General features: G+C 44.2%; 1 protein-coding gene across 1 annotated transcript in view; it reads left to right on the plus strand.

Annotated features, from left to right (window-relative positions):
• Nucleotides 1–20,612, plus strand: part of SH3KBP1 (SH3 domain containing kinase binding protein 1) — a 337,600-nt gene that overhangs the window by 236,717 nt on the left and 80,271 nt on the right. The window contains exons 9-10 of the mRNA XM_044911630.1: nucleotides 2,504–2,579; nucleotides 15,100–15,194. Coding sequence (XP_044767565.1) covers nucleotides 2,504–2,579; nucleotides 15,100–15,194 — 171 coding nt within the window. The remainder of the gene's footprint in view (nucleotides 1–2,503; nucleotides 2,580–15,099; nucleotides 15,195–20,612) is intronic.

Genomic DNA, 20,612 nt, shown 5'->3' on the forward strand with positions numbered 1-20,612 from the left:
ACCACCAGGCTAACCCATCCTCCCACCCCCCTCCCCTCTAGAACCCTGTTTGTTTTTCAGAGTCCATCGTCTCTCATGGTTCGTCTACCCCTCCGATTTCCCCCGCTTCATTCTTCCCCTCCCGCTACCTTCTTCTTCTTCTTTTTTTTTTCTTAACATATATTGCATTATTTGTTTCAGAGGTACAGATCTGAGATTCAACAGTCTTGCACAATTCACAGCGCTTACCAGAGCACATACCCTCCCCAGTGTCTATCACCCAGTCACCCCATCCCTCCCACCCCACCCCCCACTCCAGCAACCCTCAGTTTGTTTCCTACAATTAAGAATTCCTCATATCAGTGAGATCATATGATACATGTCTTTCTCTGTTTGACTTATTTCGCTCAACATAATACCCTCCAGTTCCATCCACGTCGTTGCAAATGGCAAGATCTCATTCCTTTTGATGGCTGCATAATATTCCATTGTATATATATACCACATCTTCTTTATCCATTCATCTGTCGATGGACATCTTGGCTCTTTCCACAGTTTGGCTATTGTGGACATTGCTGCTATAAACATCGGGGTGCACGTACCCCTTCGGATCCCTACTTTTGTATCTTTGGGGTAAATACCCAGTAGTGCAATTGCTGGATCATATGGTAGCTCTATTTTCAACTTTTTGAGGAACCTCCATACAGTTTTCCAGAGTGGCTGCACCAGCTTGCATTCCCACCAACAGTGTAGGAGGGTTCCCCTTTCTCCGCATCCCCGCCAACATCTGTCGTTTCCTGACTTGTTAATTTTAGCCATTCTGACTGGTGTGAGGTGGTATCTCATTGAGGTTTTGATTTGGATTTCCCTGATGCCGAGCGATATTGAGCACTTTTTCATGTGTCTGTTGGCCATTTGGATGTCTTCTTTGGAAAAATGTCTGTTCATGTCTTCTGCCCATTTCTTGATTGGATTCTTTGTTCTTTGGGTGTTGAGTTTGATGAGTTCTTTATAGATTTTGGATACTAGCCCTTTATCTGATATGTCATTTGCAAATATCTTCTCCCATTCTGTCGGTTGTCTTTTGGTTTTGTTGACTGTTTCCTTTGCTTTGCAAAAGCTTTTTATCTTGATGAAGTCCCAATAGTTCATTTTTGCCCTAGCTTCCCTTACCTTTGGCGATGTTTCTAGGAAGAAGTTGCTTCGGCTGAGGTCAAAGAGGTTGCTGCCTGTGTTCTCCTTTAGGATTTTGATGGACTCCTGTCTCACATTGAGGTCTTTCAACCATTTGGAGTCTATTTTTGTGTGTGGTATAAGGAAATGGTCCAGTTTCATTCTTCTGCATGTGGCTGTCCAATTTTCCCAACACCATTTGTTGAAGAGACTGTCTTTGTTCCATTGGACATTCTTTCCTGCTTTGTCAAAGATGAGTTGACCATAGAGTTGAGGGTCCATTTCTGGGCTCTCTATTCTGTTCCATTGATCTATGTGTCTGTTTTTGTGCCAGTACCATGCTGTCTTGATGATGACAGCTTTGTAATAGAGCTGGAAGTCCGGAATTGTGATGCCGCCGGCTTTGCTTTTCTTTTTCAACATTCCTCTGGCTATGCGGGGTCTTTTCTGGTTCCATACAAATTTTAGAATTATTTGTTCCATTTCTTTGAAAAAAGTGGATGGTATTTTGATGGGGATTGCATTGAATCTGTAGATTGCTCTAGGTAGCATTGACATCTTCACAATATTTGTTCTTCCAATCCATGAGCATGGAACGTTTTTCCATTTCTTTGTGTCTTCCTCAATTTCTTTCATGAGTATTTTATAGTTTTGTGAGTACAGATCCTTTGTCTCTTTGGTTAGATTTATTCCTAGGTATCTTATGGTTTTGGGTGCAATTGTAAATGGGATCGACTCCTTAATTTCTCTTTCTTCTGTCTTGTTGTTGGTGTATAGGAATGCCACTGACTTCTGTGCATTGATTTTATATCCTGCCACTTTACTGAATTCCTGTATGAGTTCTAGCAGTTTTGGGGTGGAGTCTTTGGGGTTTTCCACATAAAGTATCATATCATCTGCAAAGAGTGAAAGTTTGACTTGTTCTCTTTCTGTCTTTTTGTTCTTTCCCTCTTACTCCCATTCTCCGACTCTGCAGACACTTGTGAGCCCCTCCTCTAGGCCAGGCGCTCTGCCTCCACAGAGGTAGTCAGCTTCTCACAGCGTGAGAGGAAATGTGCCTGTCTAGTCTGCTGAAAGTAATCAACCTTTTAATAAGGACATCAGGGAAGAATGGGAGTAAAAGGCACTGAGTGCCTCCAAGGATAAAGCCCTTTCCACCTGGTTCTCCCACTTGTTTGTCAGCGAGGGTCCGGCCCGTCAGAGAACCGCACCCACTAGACAGAACAGTGAAAACTTAAGTGTGTGGTTTTTTGAAGCAGTCGGGAGCATTTCGCCATCATGAATTGATTTTATTTCTTTGCTTAATGGAGAGAATCATCTCTTTAAGTAAAATGATCTCTTTCCTCCTCAGAGTATTGGAAAGAAGTTACCTCCAGCTACAGCAACTCCAGACCCATCAAAACCAGAAATGGACAGCAGGACAAAGGGTGAGTTTCCTTATATCTCCATTTTACACTTGGAAGCAGTTAAGGGTTTTCTCGTCATTGAAATGCCTTTGAAAAATCCTCACATAATCTCAGTGGCTATTTCACTTTTTTTATTTTAAATGTCAGGGTAGTTAACATACAGTGTTGTATTAGTTTCAGGTGAACAATATAGTGATTCCACAGTTCTATACATTACTCAGGGCACATCATGATTAGTGTACTCTTTAACCCCCTTCACCTTAATGGCTTTTTAAAACGCATCACAAAAAATACCCCAAATGTGTTTCACGAGGTCCTGCCGGTGGGTGGGCACAAGGTAGGTTCAGAACTCCTGGGGGTTTTTTTTTCTCCTTTCTGGAACGTGGCTCTTTCCTGCCACCTGTATCTTGCCCATGTGCAGAGCCAGGACTTATCCATGTAAACCCAAGCACTTTGCATAGTTTGGAAGGCAGAAAGATTCTGGAGAATGGCATCTCAACAGTTTGGGGATTCACAGGCCTTCAGGCCTGGGAGGCCCTGTCTTTTAGCCTCCGCCCTCAGCCAGCACTCCCAAACCCTGCCTTCCTGACGGCTTTCTCCATGCCTCTCGGCTGCAATCTCTCTACGTACAGATGTCTTTCTTCCATTGAGCCGCATATGCTCTTCCTATAACTTTTACTCACGAATTTTAGTCTCCGAGTCTATATTGGTATTAGCCCATTTTTCTCCTGACAGCTCTTTAAGGGTTTGAGGATAGCTGTCTCCCCACAACCTTCCCAAAGGGCAGTATTCCCTACTCTAGATTGTTGCCAGTTAAAATACAGGATGTCCAGGTACATTGACATTTCGGATAAACAGTGAATAGTTTTTTGGTTACAAGTAAGTCCCATGCACTATTTGTTGTTTATCTGAAATGGAAATGTACCTGGGCATCCTGAATTTGTAGTTCTTAACCTGGCAAGCCTCCAATTCCTTTCTTTATCCTTCCAGTAACTAGGGTGTTCTGGGCAGGCTCTGGTCAGAAACAATTACTTCAATTCCTTCTACAGATTTTATGTTTTGTTTTTTTTTTTTCTTTTCAGCCTCAGATTTTCTTATGAGGATAATGTGGACAGACTACTAATCTAGTTTGGAAAGCCAAAGATTGCCCTTCCTTCCATTCAACTACTTATTCTGTAGTTATGGCTATTAACAAGGTTATAAATGATCACTGTTATTTGCAAAGTTGCTTGGACAGCCAGAATGGGGAATAGGCAGGAAAATGAAAAGGAGAAGACCCATCAAGCCTCAAAGGTGATTGGAATATGGTCCCCAGGACAGGCTGTCCTCATGACATGTGACAACCAGTGGTCTTTACCAATCTGATGGCTTGCAGAAATAGTAATCCGAGAAACTGAGTTTTTCTTCATGGAGTTTCCATTAGAAGTAAAGTCAAAACAAGAGTTCCCATAGAAGTAAAGTCGAAATTCCCTGTAGATTGTTCACCTCTATCCAGAGGAAATAGGACCTTGGGTGACTTGTGGGTTGCTTTTGGGGGAGGCTGAGCAGTAGGGACCCGAGGGTCACTTGTAGGGATATGGCACAAAGCAGGACAGTCTGCGAGGCCTGCTTAGTGACTAATCCTTGGGTCTCAAGAACTAGCCCTAGGATAAGATCATGTCCTTGATGCTTTCTTTTCGCCCTCTGTAATGTCTGCAGACAGGAGATTCGAGTCTTTCTGGAAAGATTAGTTGGGCTGGGGGAGGTAGATAGCTGTGTGTTAGAGGAGTGCTGGCTAATAGAAATATTATGTGAGCCACATACATGATTTTACATTATCTAGTAGCCATGTTTTTGAAAAAGAAACAAGTGAACTTACTAATTTAAGTATATTTTATTTAACTCAATATATCCCCAATGTTATCTTTTCAACATTTAACCTGTATAAAATTGTTAAGTGAGGTATTTTTATTCTTTATTTATATGAGTCTTCACAATGCAGCGTGTATTTTATAATAAGCATGGCACATCTAATGTGAAACAGCCACATTTCAAATGCTCAGTAGCCACATGTGCCTAGTGGCCACCATATTGGGCAGTGTAGTTTGAGAGTAATTCTGGGATCTCAGATGGGCTTCCTGGGCCTAGGTATTAACACAGATCCGAATATTCAGCTCCTTCAAGCATGTGGGAGGATCCTGGCTCTAACCCAAGCCTTGTTCAGTCCTACAAGTATCTATTAATTATGTCCATCCACCTGGCTCTCTGGAAGCTTCACGGTGAGGGGATGGGTTGTTACTGACGAGTGTTTTTACAGAGGCTGGGTGGTGTGTTTGGGCTAAGAGTCGGCAGTGCGGATTCCAGGACCAGCTGTGTTATTCGCTAGGTGTGTGACCTTGGGCCAGTAATTTTATTTCTCTGGCCTTGCTCTTCATTGTTTGTGTTGCCTTTGAAGTCAGAGGGTTGTGCTAGAGAAAACCCCTGAGGTTGCTCTCAGCATCTTCATCCTCTGATTCAATTCCAAAAGCTTTATGATTCAGAGTAAAAGGTTTCTGCGTTCAAAGAACTGAGCAGCCAGATGGGAGGGGCAGAAGGCAGATGGGAACAGTTCAGTAGGAATATGAGATGTCATCGGTGTAGGTGTAAGTATGCGTGTAAGTGGGTAGCAGGTCAGAAGGAGAATTCTCACTGTCAGCGAAGGCTTGAAGGATGTTTATTGACAGATGTTTTTCATGGACCCAGAGCAAGAATTTCTGCAGTTAATATCACCCAACCTACTTTCTGGTTTTCATTGTCAAGAGCAAATTCTGGGGTATTTGTTCTCCCTTGATTTCCACAAAGCACCTAGGTACACTAAAAAGCCCCGGCAGCGGGAACATTTTGCTGCTTTCAGATTTTGACGCAACTCCCATGTTCAGGTGGAAGGACACAGAGTGCTGGCTAACTATTAGAAATGACCCTGAGCTTGGGAGCAGAGCGTCTGGGTAGAAGACAGATCTCTAACAACAACTACCTGGCAGTTCAGAGGAGAGAAGTCCCTTCCTCACATCTCTGTCCTCAGCAAGCTGAAGGATTAAGTTATGATGATTCAAAAAATGTTCATGTAGATTGGTCTTTTCTGAGGGAAAGTGAAACTCAGCTGATCAGGATTTATTTAAACAACTAACATCCTCTCCCCTCCCCAAGTAAAGTTTTTATGATATTGAAACTCATCTGAAACGCATGCTGGGAACAGATTGCCATGATTTTCATAACAAGAGGGAAACTGTCTAAATATTCATAAATGAAGTACCCTGAGACTCCTCCAGCTCGCCACATCTGGAGTTTCCCCGACTCTTACTACAGTTGATGCAGATCTGTGGCCTCTGTGGGATAGAAAAAGAGCCCGGAGAAATGGCTATTTAGCATCTTTCTGAACAAACAGTTCAGTCTTGGAGATTCAGAGGACCAGTTGAGCAGGAGGGTTAGGAAAAAGATAATCCTTGATAAAATTTGAACAAAGGCAGGTCAGGCTTTGGAATAAATGATGACCATGGGGCAAAGGCTAAACCTGCCCTCCCTGCCTGACCTCCCCTCACTCCATCCCTGGACATTTGTACCACCTTTCTGGGCACTTTGTTCATTGACTCCCTTCTTAGGAGTTGTCCCCTGGGGTGGTGACAAAGGGTGGCTTGCGGCGACCCTTGGTCCCTCGAGGTGGGGGCTATGTGTTCTACTCGATATCCCCCCCATACAGCCCAGAAAGGTGCCATGGACTCATGGTTGAGCACGTGGAGAATTAGAAACGACTTACAATTTAACGAGGCTCTATATTGGACAGAGTCTTGTAAAATCGGCATAGAGGCCATGGGTCCCCTTTCTCAAGTTCACAGTCACCAGTTGGAAAAAAACACATTGGTTCACATAGGACCCTGGAGCTTATTTGGGGTTTCTGAGAGATTAGCAGTGGTTGCTGGTGTTCCACGGGGCTTGACAGACCCTTTGTTCTTTCTAGTCCCTGCCCCAGACGAATCAGCCCAAGAGCACCAAGACAGACCCTTGCCCCCACAAAGGTTTATTGGCTCATTGCACGGGGGAGACTGCATAGGAGAATCTGTGCAGCACCATCGCACCAAATAAAAAACAGTAGTTACCAGTTTGGAGGAGGAATGCAGTGAAATGTAAATGAAGCAGTATTTTGCTAGGCTCCAAGCAACGCGGGGCTGTGCTGAAAGGGGTCAATATCTGGTCTGTACTGGGAGGTGCACCCAGGTCGTTTCTTTGGGAACCACTGAGTTAAAATAAGTATGCAGGGCTGTGTTCAGAACTCTTTAAGTGAGGCTCTGCACTTGGGTGGGGAATCAAGGCTGCTTTTCTGTGTCACAGTGACTTCATTCCCTCAGTCAAGAGTGGAACATTTCAGGGGCACCTGGGGGGCTCAGTCAGTTAAGCGTCTGCCTTCGACTCACGTCATGATCTCAGGGTCCTGGGATCGAGCCCCGCGTCGGCTCCCTGCTCAGCGGGAAGTCTGCTTCTCTCTCTCCCTCTGCCCTCCAACCCCGCTCATGTGCTCTTGCTCTCTCTCTCAAATACATACAGAAATAAAATCTTTAAAAAAAATAAAAGAGTGGAACATTTCTTTTTTTTTTTTTAAAAGATTTTATTTATTTATCTGAGAGAGAATGGGAGACAGAAAGCATGAGAGGGGGGAGGGTCAGAGGGAGAAGCAGACTCCCCGCTGAGCAGGGAGCCCGATGCGGGACTCGATCCCGGGACTCCAGGATCATGACCTGAGCCGAAGGCAGTCGCTTAACCAACTGAGCCACCCAGGCGCCCCGAGTGGAACATTTCATTCTGACTGATATGATATAAACAAAAGCAAAATTTCTGATAGTCTGTGGTTTTAGAGGACCAACTTTCTCTGGGAGTAAGAAAGCAGTAGTGCTCGGAGAAGGGGGTGTGTTAGGACCCTTTCCAGCTGCACTGTGTGCTTGGGAGAAATCCTATTTCCCATTCACGTTGCAGCTGTCTGTGTCTGCGTTTGGTACGCCGGCGTGATGAATGGCTATGCAGATTTTTACTCTCTCATTCTGAGCTAATTTTTGCTTTCGCACCACATGTTTAAATAGCAGAAAAAGGGGTCGATTTCCTTATGTTGGGTTTTTTTTTCCCCCAGCCTTACCTGGGAGCTCTTTTATGCTACCTTTTCAGTGCAGGTGTTTTTGTTCACTTGTCTCCCCTAAATCTCCTATTTGGGTACGTCCAGTTTGAAACAAGTGTCCTAGTCGGTGCTGTAGAGCTGCCCACACTTGATGTGTCCTAACGTGCTCAGGCTCAGCGTCCCAGGGTCGCGTCATGTGCCTCCAGCGTAGATACCTGCTGTCCCGATTCCCAGTGGGGGTCTCCCTGGGAGGGTGCCCAGGCTGCCTATGCTGCTGAAGACCTGGTTTTCAAGTACAGTCCTCTTGGAGGATACAAGCTAACTCCCTTTGTGTTATCCTTGTGGATTTCCTTTCTCCCAAAGACCCAGAGCCTCCCCCCACCTGAGCAGGAGAAAGTGCCACCAAGAGGAGCCGTGGTGAGCTCTGGGCTAGAAGACAGAAAGGCTTTGCTTGTCCGATTTTTTTTCTTTTTCTTTTTCTTTTTTTTAAATTCCTCCTTTTAAAGCGAGAGATTAAAAAGTGCCATAATTCATAGTTGTGAAATAATTTGAACGTCAAATTCGCAACAGCACCTAGGACTAGAGGCGGTCGTTGTGATTTGGGGTCGCCGACAGCTTTTTCATGGAGGCAGGCATTGGGCTCGAGTTGACAACATAGGGACGTGTGCCCTGTGTTTCGTTTCCCTGTCTGAATTTGAGTGTAGACCAGGGTTTTTCCACCTTGGCACTATTAATATTTGGACCAGATCGCTCTTTGTTGTGGGGACTGTTCTGTGTCCATTACAGGATGTTTAGTAGCATCCTTAGCCTCCATACTCTTGATGCCAATCACCGTTACCACCCCCTCCCGCTGTGACAACCACAAATGTCTCCAGGCTTTGCTGGTGTCCCCTGGGGAGCAAACGAGCCCTATTTGCGACCTGCTGGTGCAGACTGTAGTAAGCTTTACAAGGCCACTGCTGCATCTCCGCTGCTGGACGCACAGTGGACGCTTAGTTAATATTTACTGAGCAAATGACAAGCTTAGGATTCTCTCCAGCCCTCCCCAACCAGCCCCGGATCCTCAAACTGACCCAGGGCTGGATTTTCTGTCCAGATCTATCATACAGCATGCCCAGCCGTGGCACCGCCACCACACTGGCCCACCCTCCAGGTCCCCACCGTTGTTTTGTTTCTTTCTTGCATTGAATATTTGCTAATACTCCTGGCTGGATCGGTGGCTCTCACAGCGTGGTCCCTGGACCAGCAGCATCAACTGGGAACTTGTTAGAGATGCAGATCCCCAGGCTTTGCCCAGTTCTCGAGGATCAGGAGCCTCGGGGGTTCTGTTTTCACACGTCCTTCATCTGATGCTGATGCCCACTCATGCGTGAGAACCACTGATGTAGACTGTTCCTTAAGCTTCCCTGTTCATGAGAATCACCGGGGTGCTTGTGGATCGCTGATCCCACCTCAGACCTGTTGATGGCAACCCCCAGAGAAGGGGATCTGGGAAGGCATAGAAGCAAAGGGTGCCCCACGTCATTCTTGCCATCAGGAATGGTTGGGGAACCCCACCGACCCCCAACTCCTACTCCTCTGGTCAAAGTCCTAGAACATTGTACAGAGCCCGGTGCCATTTTACTCCTCTAAGAAGGGAGCCTGACTCTTTCCTTTGGGAAATGATTCCCCATTCATGATCCTCTGCTGCTTTAAACTGAAGGCATCACTCTATCCTTCCCTCACTGTTGCCTTGTCAAGAGCTCTGTGCCTCATTCCTTCTCCTTGGTTATAAGCTCCTTGAGAACCAGGTAGCAGTCTTATTTAACTTAAGTCTCTTTCCCCCAGAATGTGACCCAAGTCCATACCCTTAGTGCATTTCCAAAATACAAAAATCTGGAAAACTAAAAGGTTTTATCACTTGTTGAGTGATAAAACTTGTCCTGGACTAACATGCATTTATGTAGAGTCTTCATTTATACTACTTGGGGGGACAAATCATCCATTTGCTGCAGAATTTTAATGTATTTAATGGTTGGGTGCAGCCCCAGACCCCAGCTGAGGATGTTATCTGTTGTATGGATGTAATACATTTCCTTTCTAAAATCTGGAAAATTCTGTCCCCAGGGCTTCCAGATAAATGATTATGAACCCATAGTGCCTCAGATAATATTTGTCACTTTAATGAAAGAACTTTAGGTTTTGATGTTGGTGAAAGTAGAAACACTGAGCTTGACACTTTTGTTCTGGTGTCCCAAAGGAAAAGAATTCTAAGGGTGACCTGGTACTTTCCACCACTGCTAGAAGTTCTGGAAGGCTTCCTACCAGACTCTGTGACACATGAGATTTTAATCTTCAATGTCCTAAAAATTGAGTCCAGAGTCCAGAAAAAGGTCCTGGATTTAATGTTATTTCCTTGGGGGGCGGTGTGTGTGTGTGTGTGTGTGTGTGTGTGTGTGTGTGTGTGTGTGTTCTGCTTGCTGATATGTTTATTCTGTTTGTTCTGCTTTATTTTTTTTTAAGCTGAGGGTATTTTTTTAAGTTTGTTTGTTTTTTATATGAATAGATTATAAAACCATCTGAAGGGAGTCATGGGCTGTGGGCATGTGAGTTCAATTTCTTAAATGGGCTGTTTTTAATCTCATGTAAATTTGTAGAAGTTTAGAGATTGAAATAATGTGTTTTTTGTTGGGGGTATGTGAATCATGACTGGACTTCTTGGGGTTTTAATAGAACAAGTTTCTTAAAATTAGAATACCAATCAGTAATTAGTATAGGGATCTTGATTTGGAAATAGGGGAAAGTCTCAGGCTCCTTGAACCTTCTGATATCTTACACAACATTTTCTCTGCACCTTGGAATGTGTCTTTTTTTCCTTTTTCTGGAAAGAGGGAATCACTGTTTCTTTAATCAGATTCTTAAAGGACTCTAAGACAGAAAGCTCAAGTGACGCCTGGCTGGCTCAGTCAAAAGAGCATGCGACTCTTGATCTCAGGGTTGTGAGTTCAAGCCCCACATTGGGTATAGAGATTACTTGAAAATAAATACATAAATGTAAAAAAAAAAAGAAAGACAAAAAAGCTCAAGAATTGATTGGGACTTCAGTCTTAGGGTAATTCATTAGTTTTTTTTAAAAAAATCTTTCTAAAAAAGAGACCAATTGCTGGGTAAGTTGTGCCTTTCTTTTTTTTATGTGCATGTGGGCATTCATGTCTATTTAATCTTGGACTAATTAAATCCATCTAATTGAGGAATAGATGGAAAATGCCTGCCTCCAAAAATTCATTTCATTCCTTTCCTCTCCATCTCTGTCTGCTACTCATTTAAAATTCCTAATCTTCCCACATTCAGAAAGCATTTGGAATTATATTCTTCTTTCAAGACCTATCAAATGCCTCCTCCTTTGTGAACTCCCTCCTGAATGTAATCATGACTTCTTCTGCAACACCACAGCCATATCCCATCAGAGTGAGTCTGTGCTTCTTCCAGCATTTGTCTTTTCTTCTTATTGTCCTTTCACCCTTGCCTTTCCCCAGGTATTAGTTTTTTCATGGTGTTGCCTCAATAAATGTTTGAATTAAAGTAGGAAACATCTTCGTTCCATATACTATGAAAATAAAATCCTAGTCTCAGAGTTAATCTATTTTTTCACTTGTTATTTTTTTAGTATCTTAAAACCATTGGTACATCCAAACTGATGGCATGTTTTTATTTTCCAGTACTGCTGAGTTAGGACCCAAATGCCTCAGTAGTAAAAACAAATTCTTACTTTCAAATATATCATGATAACTTAAAATGTGAGCCTATGGTCGCCAAGTTTGATCAGGGGTGTTCTGAGTTACAGTGCCCGTGACTAGAGCCATGAAATGTCAGAGTTGGCCGGAACTCAGGTCTAGTCCAGTGTGTTTTTTGGAGCCTCCAGAGCTTCACTGAGATAGTTTTGGGGGCCTGGGTGGGAGATGGGCCAGCCCCACTCTCTAATTTAACCAGAGCAGCTCTGTTTTTAGTTGTTTTATTTTGGAGTTTTGGAATAAGGTGAAATTTGCTAAAAAGTGTTCTGCTGAAGTTAACCAAACTCTGCTCTCATCCCTCCTTGGCCAGTCTCTCATTTTACACCTGAGGACACTGAGGTGCAAAGCTATCTTGTTGTTGCCTCAGATTTTTATGCTCAGGACAGCCCAGCTAGGATTGAACCTAGTCTTGACTGTCCTGACTCCTGGCCCAGAACACTCTCCTCCTGTTTAGCTGTCCCTCAAATTTTCCTCCACTTTGTAGGTATCACTAGGAGATCAAGAAACATTGAGTGGGGGCTGCATCAAGTTATGAGGATGCAAAAAGGGTGAGCCTGATGTCAAAACCTGCTTCATGGACAATGGTAGTTGACAGTAGCCACTGGTACCCATATCTCCTCCTTTTATCTGAAATTGGTGCCTTTCGGATAATACTGTGTCTAATGCCTCACACATAAAATAGCATACATGGTGGGAATGTTTTAAAACTAGGTTATGTTGATGGCCATACAACTATATACATTTATTAAAACTATTCATACTGTACACTTAAAATGAGTGAATTTTCTGGTATAAAAATTACATGTCATTAAAGCTGTTAAAAAAAAAAAGGCAGGGGGACACTTGCCCTCCTTAACTAATAGCGAAACTGAGCAGAAAACAAAATGGGCCCGTGAAACATTTTAAAGGCATACTAGTACTTTTTTATAAATATTTTCTCACTATGTTGGTTACAAGTCAATTCCACAGTCATTTATTGACCCCCTGCTATGGGCCAGTTCTTGAGGTAGCAAGGGAAGAGATGGGGGAGAGGGAATGACACAGATGTATAGGAAGAGGCTTTTTGAGTGGAGGCAGGTTATAGTCAAGTGTTTCAGGGGAGGCAACTGGAGGTGTCCTCTTCTACTGAGTTCCTTCATGCCAGGGTACCTTCTGCTTTGAGTGATAAATACCTATGCAGCCATAAAGTAGTGGTAAGCAATACAGTTTTATGGAGTCAGGTAACAAGGGATCCAGAGACAGGCCCCCTGACATTGGTTAATTCGACAGACATCTCAATGGTGTCAAGACTCAGAGTCCCCTCCTCTGTGATTTTCCTGGCTTTCCTCTCAGGGCTGAACTATGACTGCAACAGTGCTGAACACTATACTGTGTTCCAACAAGGATGAAACAGTGTTAAAAGCAGAAAGGCAGGGGCAACTATTTTCTTCACAACCCTTTTTTTAGTCAGGGAACAAAATCTAACAGCCTCCTTCCCCCTCCCAGCAGATTTCCTCTCACATCTCATTGGCTGGAAGTAGATCACATGCCCGCCCCTAAACCAATCACCGACCAAGGGGAGTGAGATTAACGTTATTTGCCTAGACATATCTCATTCATTTCTACAGTTGTGGGCGGTTCCCTATTCCCAAATGTAATACCCGATTGCAGCAGGATTATATGAACTGGGAAAAGGATGGGGAATGGCTCCTGTGAACCAATGTCTACCACACTTAATGAACTTTTTTGGTGGAAAGGAGTAGAAACAATGCTTGTTTTTTCCTTTGTTGACCGCGGGTGTCTTACCTTGTTTGTAAAATAGTTCCATGATTTCGATACAATGAATTATTCTTCAAACTGGGACTCTGCAGGGCAGTTCTTCAATAATGCTGTATTTGTTTCAGTGTTGTAAGTTTTGAGGTTGCATAGTCATATTTCACTAACACAGTCAATAGGAAAATTGGTAAAGAGCTGTCATTATCCAATTTAAAGATGCTTTACTTTTTCCCTCCTTTTAGAATATTTGGCTGATTCAGAATTTGGAAGGTTTGCTATTACTAATTAAAGAGAGATGAAACGTTAGTAACTCTGTGGACCTAGGAATCTTTAGACAGATTAAATATTGATGGGATTTAGAACTAGTGCCCCTCAGCGCGGCTTAATGAGCAAAAGGCATCAGGGGCCCAGAGTACCTAAGATGGAAGGTTTCCAAGACTAGGATGGGGAATGTAACTGATATACTCTGTCCTTTGGACAGAAAGCGAAAACATTTGCCACAGAAAGTGAGTCCCTCTCTTTCCCTGACCCCTCTCCCTCTCTCCTCCCCGCCCTCTCATCATATCTGAACCGACCCTAGACCACAGTGTGTCTGTATTACAAATCTTTTTATTGCCTTTATTTTATATAGCACTGTCTTTGATTGATGTAACATTAACCATAATAAACCCCCCACATTTCAGTCATATAAATTGTACTAGGGACAATATAATTGATACTTGTGTATATAGCTCTAGGTTATGATCTGTCTGCAGGAACTGGCCTGATCCTTGGGAAATATCTAAGGCCATTCAAAGCCATTAGGATTGTTGACTTAGCTGCAGAATAATAAATGCCTGTCCCAGTAGATACTAATTCTCTGGAGTTTTTCTTTCTACCTTCTGTCCTAAGTCATCGAGCCCCACTTTTCCAAGTTTTACTTTCCCGGCTACCTGACAAATGTTTTTGCTCTCTTCTAAACTGGTGCTTTTTTGTAAATAGAGAAGATTTAATCCTCAGATAGACTTTCTTTTTTTAAGTTTATTTATTTATTTATGCAATCTCTACACCCAACGTGGGGGCTCGAACTCACGACCCCGAGATCAAGAGCCGCACGCTCTTCTGACTGAGCCAGCCAGGCGCCCCTCACATCAGATAGACTTTCAAAAGCATATAATTGATGGCACATTTGAACTGGGTTTTCAGTGGCTTTAGTGTTTTTCTCTCTTTGATGGACATCCTTGCTGATGAACATCCCCACCTAAATAGGCAGGTTCCCACAGAAAGGCCATGGGACATACTTGAACAAGTTTGTCTCCCCAGTATACACATGTGTATAAAGAACATGTAGTGGGTATTTGTTGGCTGTTTGTGGTTGACACATGTTCACATACAAATATATGTCTCGGGAGATGTACCATAATGGAGTCTTTTTTATTGTTTTGAGTACCATGTCAGCTTTTAACATACACAGATACCCTGTTTCTGATTTAATGATGTGTGGAAGAAAGCAAAGAGGGCAGAAGTTAAGCTTTTTGCTCTTTGTAGATTATGTCTGCTTATGCATGCACCCAAAGAGTATATAAAATGGTATATAAAATAAAGAGTACATAAAATATACATCTGAGACCAAGGAAACCTTTTTGCTTTTCTGCCTGAGAGACACAAAGCAGTCAATGGCACTTGATGACATCACGTGATTTGTGAGGGGGAAAAAATGAAGAGAATAAATAAGCATGAGCCCCAAATGAGCAATCTTAGGTGGTTTCCTGAGGGTGACCCTTTCTTTTATGCAGTCGTTATATCCTATCTGTTAAGTGTGCTTTTCCCTGAAGTTAATGTGAGAGAGGGCATCTTTTCCTGGGCCAGCCCGTTAGATGAAGTATTGTAAAGGTTGTGTTTTCTTTTCTTCTTACAGCCAAGGATTACTGCAAAGTAATATTTCCATATGAGGCACAGAATGACGATGAATTGACAATCAAAGAAGGAGATATAGTGACTCTCATCAATAAGGTAAGCAAAGGTTCCCTCCTGCCTTTAAAACTGCGAACCACTTCGAGGCATTACTGGACAATACAAGCTTTTGTTTTGGCCTTGAAACACTTGATTTTCACTTCCTGAACTTGCAAGGAAGAATCTTGCATCTTTCCTCTTGATCAGGCTAAGCCCAATGTATCCAGGTGAATGAACAAACTTGAAAACCAAATAGATTCTTTTGGCCTTGGAGCCAGCTGCAGATTGGCATGGCCCGGTGGAAAACTCCATCCCAGAACGGCTAACCCAGAAGGCGGTCTGCTTGGCTAGAGAGTCCGCCCTGCACAGCAGCCCTGGCTGCAAAGCTGTGTCATGAGGTATCCAAAGAGGGGCTTTAAAAAGGCAGATCATGCCTCACAGGCAGCAAACGTGTAAAGACTGTGTGCTGTTCAGATCAAAGACAGGTAGTATGCCTGAGAGAATTTTGCTTGTCTTGTCTGGGCTAAGAAGGTTGGATGATTTTATTATCATTACAGGCAGAGTCCTGTAAACATACAGAGAGCTATAAAATCTGTGTGAAGTGATACAGCTTAACAGGGCCTGAACCGTGTACTGTTTATGCTTTCATGCAATGGTACTCGCCAAGTAGGTGGTTGGAAGATATTTAAATGATTCCTAGAATATATGGCATTTTGTCTGAGATACAGGATTCTCATGATGGTCTAATACGGTGAAAAGCTGACCCATCTTTAAGATGTGTAAGTGGCTTTATTCTGAGGTCCAAGTGAGTGGCAGGGAACGCATGATGCTCTCGGCACAAGCATGACTTGGGGATCATCGTGGCTGCCTGTGTTCATGCAGGGCTAGAAAGCAGTGGCAGGGTGGAGAGTGCAGGGAAGGGGGAGAGAGAACAGGGGTTAGGGTGGGGGAGGTAGGCCCTGGGTCTCGCTCCTGCGGCCATTACTGAGAGGGAGGGGATCACCGTGTTTGCCTGCCCCCTTCCTCCACCCCCACGTGTGTCCATAAAGTGATGGGTACGATTTGCCTTTATAGTGCACGACACTTATCTTTAAGAAATGATTGTAGAAGTTGTATGTTGTAAGAGCCTGGGCCAAAGATGCCAGGGAATTAATGACCCCAGAGGTTAAGCAGCTCGCCAAAGATCAAATTATTTTAGGGAGAGTGCTGGCCTTATCCATATGACAGTGGTACACTAAACAGTGCTAAGAATGCCTTTCTGGAATAGCAAACTACTCACAAACCTGCTGAGGGGCCAAGAACTTGCCCATTGTCTTACCTGTAAGCTATTCTCCCCACATTCATTTTAGCATATTTCTGTAAGTGTTTTCCGTGGCAAGAGGAAATCAGAGCAGGGTAAACTGCAGCCCTTCTTGTTCCTTTCTGCCAAGGAGGCAGAAGCGGTTCTTCTCCTTCTTTCCCATCCTTCCCCTCATCCTTAAGCCGTGCCTCCTTTCAGGCGGCTTCTGCGCGGCACGTTTCCTATTTTGAGCCATACCCTTCACCAAACACTCGGAATAAAGAAGTTATTAAATAGGTATAAAGCATAATACAAATACTTCGATAATTAGCACAGATACTTAGTTTTAGTCCTACAGGGAAAGGGGTAGATCGCTTTCCCCTGTGATGATAAGGCAACCAGAGGGTGCAATAACCCATTCTTTGCAGTGGGGGAGGGGGGCACTTTGCTGTTTGTGTTTTTCTTTTCGTTCGGAGGGGGCAGCCTCATTTTAACTGAAAGCCAGATGTATCAATAATATTTAATAAGGTTTTGGGGGAAAAAAACCACCACGGATGGTCTCTTATCTGAATACATCTATCTCTACCTTAATATATTATATTCCTGTTCTTTTCATTTGATTACATATGATGAGAACACATTCATCTTGATGTTTTTGTTCCTACCAGCTTGAGATCCAGTCTGATAAAAAGAATTGAATTTTTCTAAAGAGTTTAGTCAGAAAGAGACCCTCTCCTGGTTCCATCCTCCATGCACACGGCCAGGAGAAATGAACAGACAGATGTGGAAGGCTGCTCTCAGGAGTGTCCGGGATTGTGCCGGATGTCCCCACTTTCATAGCTTCATGCAATTAGGCACAGTTTAGAAACTGAAGCAGCTTATAGATAGTATTATAACATTTGCAAAACGTGACCTCGTTATCCTTGCCCCTTGATCCTGCTCCCTCCACGGCACCTGCTCCGGAGGAGAACCCTAGGGAGGCCAGGGGTGGAGGGATGCTGGCACCCCAGCCCCCTCTTTTTATCATCCCCTAATGGTGCTTTGCTCATGGGACCCCTCTGCTCCAGTGAAAGTCTTTAGCAACTTCCCTCTCCTTTATTGTCAAATCCAGCTAGATTCTCCTGGCACTCATTTGCCTGGGCACCCTGGCCTCACTCTGGCTTTCTGGCCTTGGTCCACATCACTGTTGTACAACAAACTCTCCTGGGATGTCCCCATCCTGCTCATGCATCCTCCCTCACTTGAACCACGCCGTGTTCCTGCTGCCCAGAACGCCCTCTTCCGACCCAATTCGCTGGTTTTTCAATAGCTAATAATACAGCCAGTCTTAACTCATGCTGCATTATGTACCTGGGCCCATTTTTAGGTTGTTACTTAAAAATGTCCCCTGTGCACTATCAATTTTGTTTTTATTATTATTTTATATGGTCTGTGTAATCAGGTCTCTTGATATCCTGTCCTTCAGCAGGTTTTGACTTTTATTGCCATAAAATATCCGCCAGCCTTGACCTAGCATTCCACTTGATTGGAAGCATTTTAAAATGACAAGTGCCATGTCGGCTACCCGCTCAGAGAAACCCGGGTTTGAATCCTGGCAACACCATTCATGGCTGTGTGTCGTTGGGCATTTAACTTAACCCCTCTGAGCCTCAGTTTCCCCAGCCAGAAAGTGGACCTCACAGGGCTGCCATGAGGATTTGCTAAGATGTTCTTTCTCTGACCGTGGAAATGGGGAAGGAAGGGCTCTTGTGACTGAGCCCAGTTCGCTGCTGGGGCAGGAACACCATGATATGAGGTGGGTAACAGTGGTGGCAGATTTGCCTGAAAATAGCTCAAAATTCACAAGGGGTGAGATTTCAGCAAGAATTTGGAGAAAAAATATGCCATAAGTATTTTACTTGCTGAAAAGTGGGGGAAAATGGAGTCTGAGTCTGTCACACCCTGCTGACGTTGTAGAAAATTCTTACATCTTCCTCGGAGTTAAAGGATCACCTAGAAAGTCATTTAGATGAATGTGTGCTGTTGATATTGTAAAGAGAAGAGCTTCACTATGATTTGTTTAATATGTATTTTGATATGCTTCTTTATTGTATGTATGAGTTGAGATGAAAAACCTGAATCGAATCGTTGTTGTCTAAATTCGACTTCTTTGGCTGGAGAGGTTCTCGATTTACCCCAATTCCACTGGTATTTTTCTTTCAGAGTCAGCTAAGGTGGTTTCCCTTTGTCCTGTTTTTCTGTGCTGTGGCAGGAGTCACAGGGCAGGCGTTGCCCTCATTTTTAGCCCTAGATTGTCATTTCGTGTAGCTTTCTAGAAAATGAGTCAGACACCCTTAGTGGGGTCTGTAAGCCCTCCACGGTTCCTGAAATAATGTGCAAAGACCTGAACTATTTGTGTGTGTCCCTGGAAACTAGGATGAAATGTGGCAACCCAAATGGTTTGTTTTTTAGTTTATTTATAAAGAATTCTTGTGGATTTGGGAACATTTCTACTTGCACAGAACACACCTGTGTTTAGCTTTGATTTCCAGTCACTCAAAAATAGCTCCTTCATCTGTGTTCCTGCCGCCCCCATCCCTGCTTTCGTGATTTGTGCTCAGAGCATGGTTGAAAGGGTTCAGAAGACTCTGGGTCTGGTTTCCAACCAGAGAAGCTCCCTGGATAAAGGCCGAGAGCAGCCTGGTGCAGGCCGGGCTGGGGTTCAGCTGTAACGGTGGCCGCCACCGGGCGCTCCTTGCTCTGACCACTGCCACCTGGGGGAGAGCGAGCCCAGCTGCAGAGAGGGCCGATGTTTCTGCCCTTGGCCGACAGTCTCCTGGCCTCAGCCCCCCTAACCCAGAAGGAAGGGCTGCCCACGTGAGCCCTTTGTAAACTAGGACCTTTAAGTATGTGTTTCTTATTAAAAAGCTCCCCTGAGGAGCTGTGTCTTTGACCCCTAACAAAGCAGACACAACCCTCCCCCCGTTTCTTCATGGGTATAAGCCTATCTGAGAACATGAAGGTAAACACTAAGAAATAATATTATTGATAAAAATCATGGAGCAGTGAAGATGGAAGGAAGGGGAAGGAAATTGATAGATGGACCCTAAAGAAAGAGGGAAGCCAGAAGATTAGATAAAGGTAGAAATAGAAGAAAAAATACAAAGTGGGGCACCTGGGTGGCTCAGTCGGTTAAGCGTCTGCCTTCAGCTCAGGTCATGATCCCGGGGTCCTGGGATCGAGCCCCGCATCGGGCTCCCTGCTCAGCTGGGAGCCTGCTTCTCCCTCTTCCTCTCCCCTTCCCCCACTCGTGCTCTCACTTGCTCTCTCTCCCTCTCTCAAATGAATAAATAAAAAATCTTAAAAAAAAATACGAAGTGATAGTTTCACCTTTTCCTCAGGATATATCAAACCAGGGATCTTTAAATATTTGGAGCTTGACCTGCTGTGAGGGCGGAGTTAGGACTGCAGACTTCATCTCTACCCTCCTCCTTTCTAGACAACTCTTGAGCACCTGACTTAGTAATGGGTCAATTTATGTGCAAGACCATGGCTTCCCAGTGCAGGACCCTCCCAGGGTGGCTGGCAGCAGGAGCCCAGGGCCCCTCATCGCCATTCCTTTCCCTCCTGGCGGCCCTGGAAGTTAGGTGGGACCACGGGTGTCCTGTGCAGATCACGGAGAAGGACCGGAGGCCTAGAGCACGGAAGCGACTTTCCCAGGGTCTCCAAGCACGGCAGGGGCAGAACCAGGGCAGGGTTGAGCTGCCTGAGCTGCCTTGTGGGGCTGTCAGATGCTCCTAGAAGGTGGGACTCAGGTGCTTCCAGAGGCAACTTGTCTACTCACTGAGTCATCCTCTGTTGCTGGATATCTAGGGCAAGTGCCTATCAGATTTTCTTTGTACCTTAAAGACATTATCATTATTTAATCAGGAAAACGGTATTACCATGCCATTACCCCATCTTCTTGCATGTTGGTATGCATGTTTCTGATCTCTTAGGGTCAGGATTATCCATGACTTTCTCCTTCCACTGTCACCGCCACAGAAATGAAATGATAATCAGTGCAGAGGAAATGATGAACTCGGCTCCGGGCTAATGTTGGTTCTTTCTGTGTCTGAAGCCCTCTTCTCCCCCTTCCTTCCACTTGCTTCCATGCAGGCAGATTTTGCCTCCCTCTTTTCTTCTGGCTCGGTACCACTTAGTTTCTGCTGGATTTTAGC

This window comes from Neomonachus schauinslandi, chromosome X, assembly GCF_002201575.2.
Source record: "Neomonachus schauinslandi chromosome X, ASM220157v2, whole genome shotgun sequence".
In the NCBI taxonomy this organism is placed as follows: domain Eukaryota; kingdom Metazoa; phylum Chordata; class Mammalia; order Carnivora; family Phocidae; genus Neomonachus; species Neomonachus schauinslandi.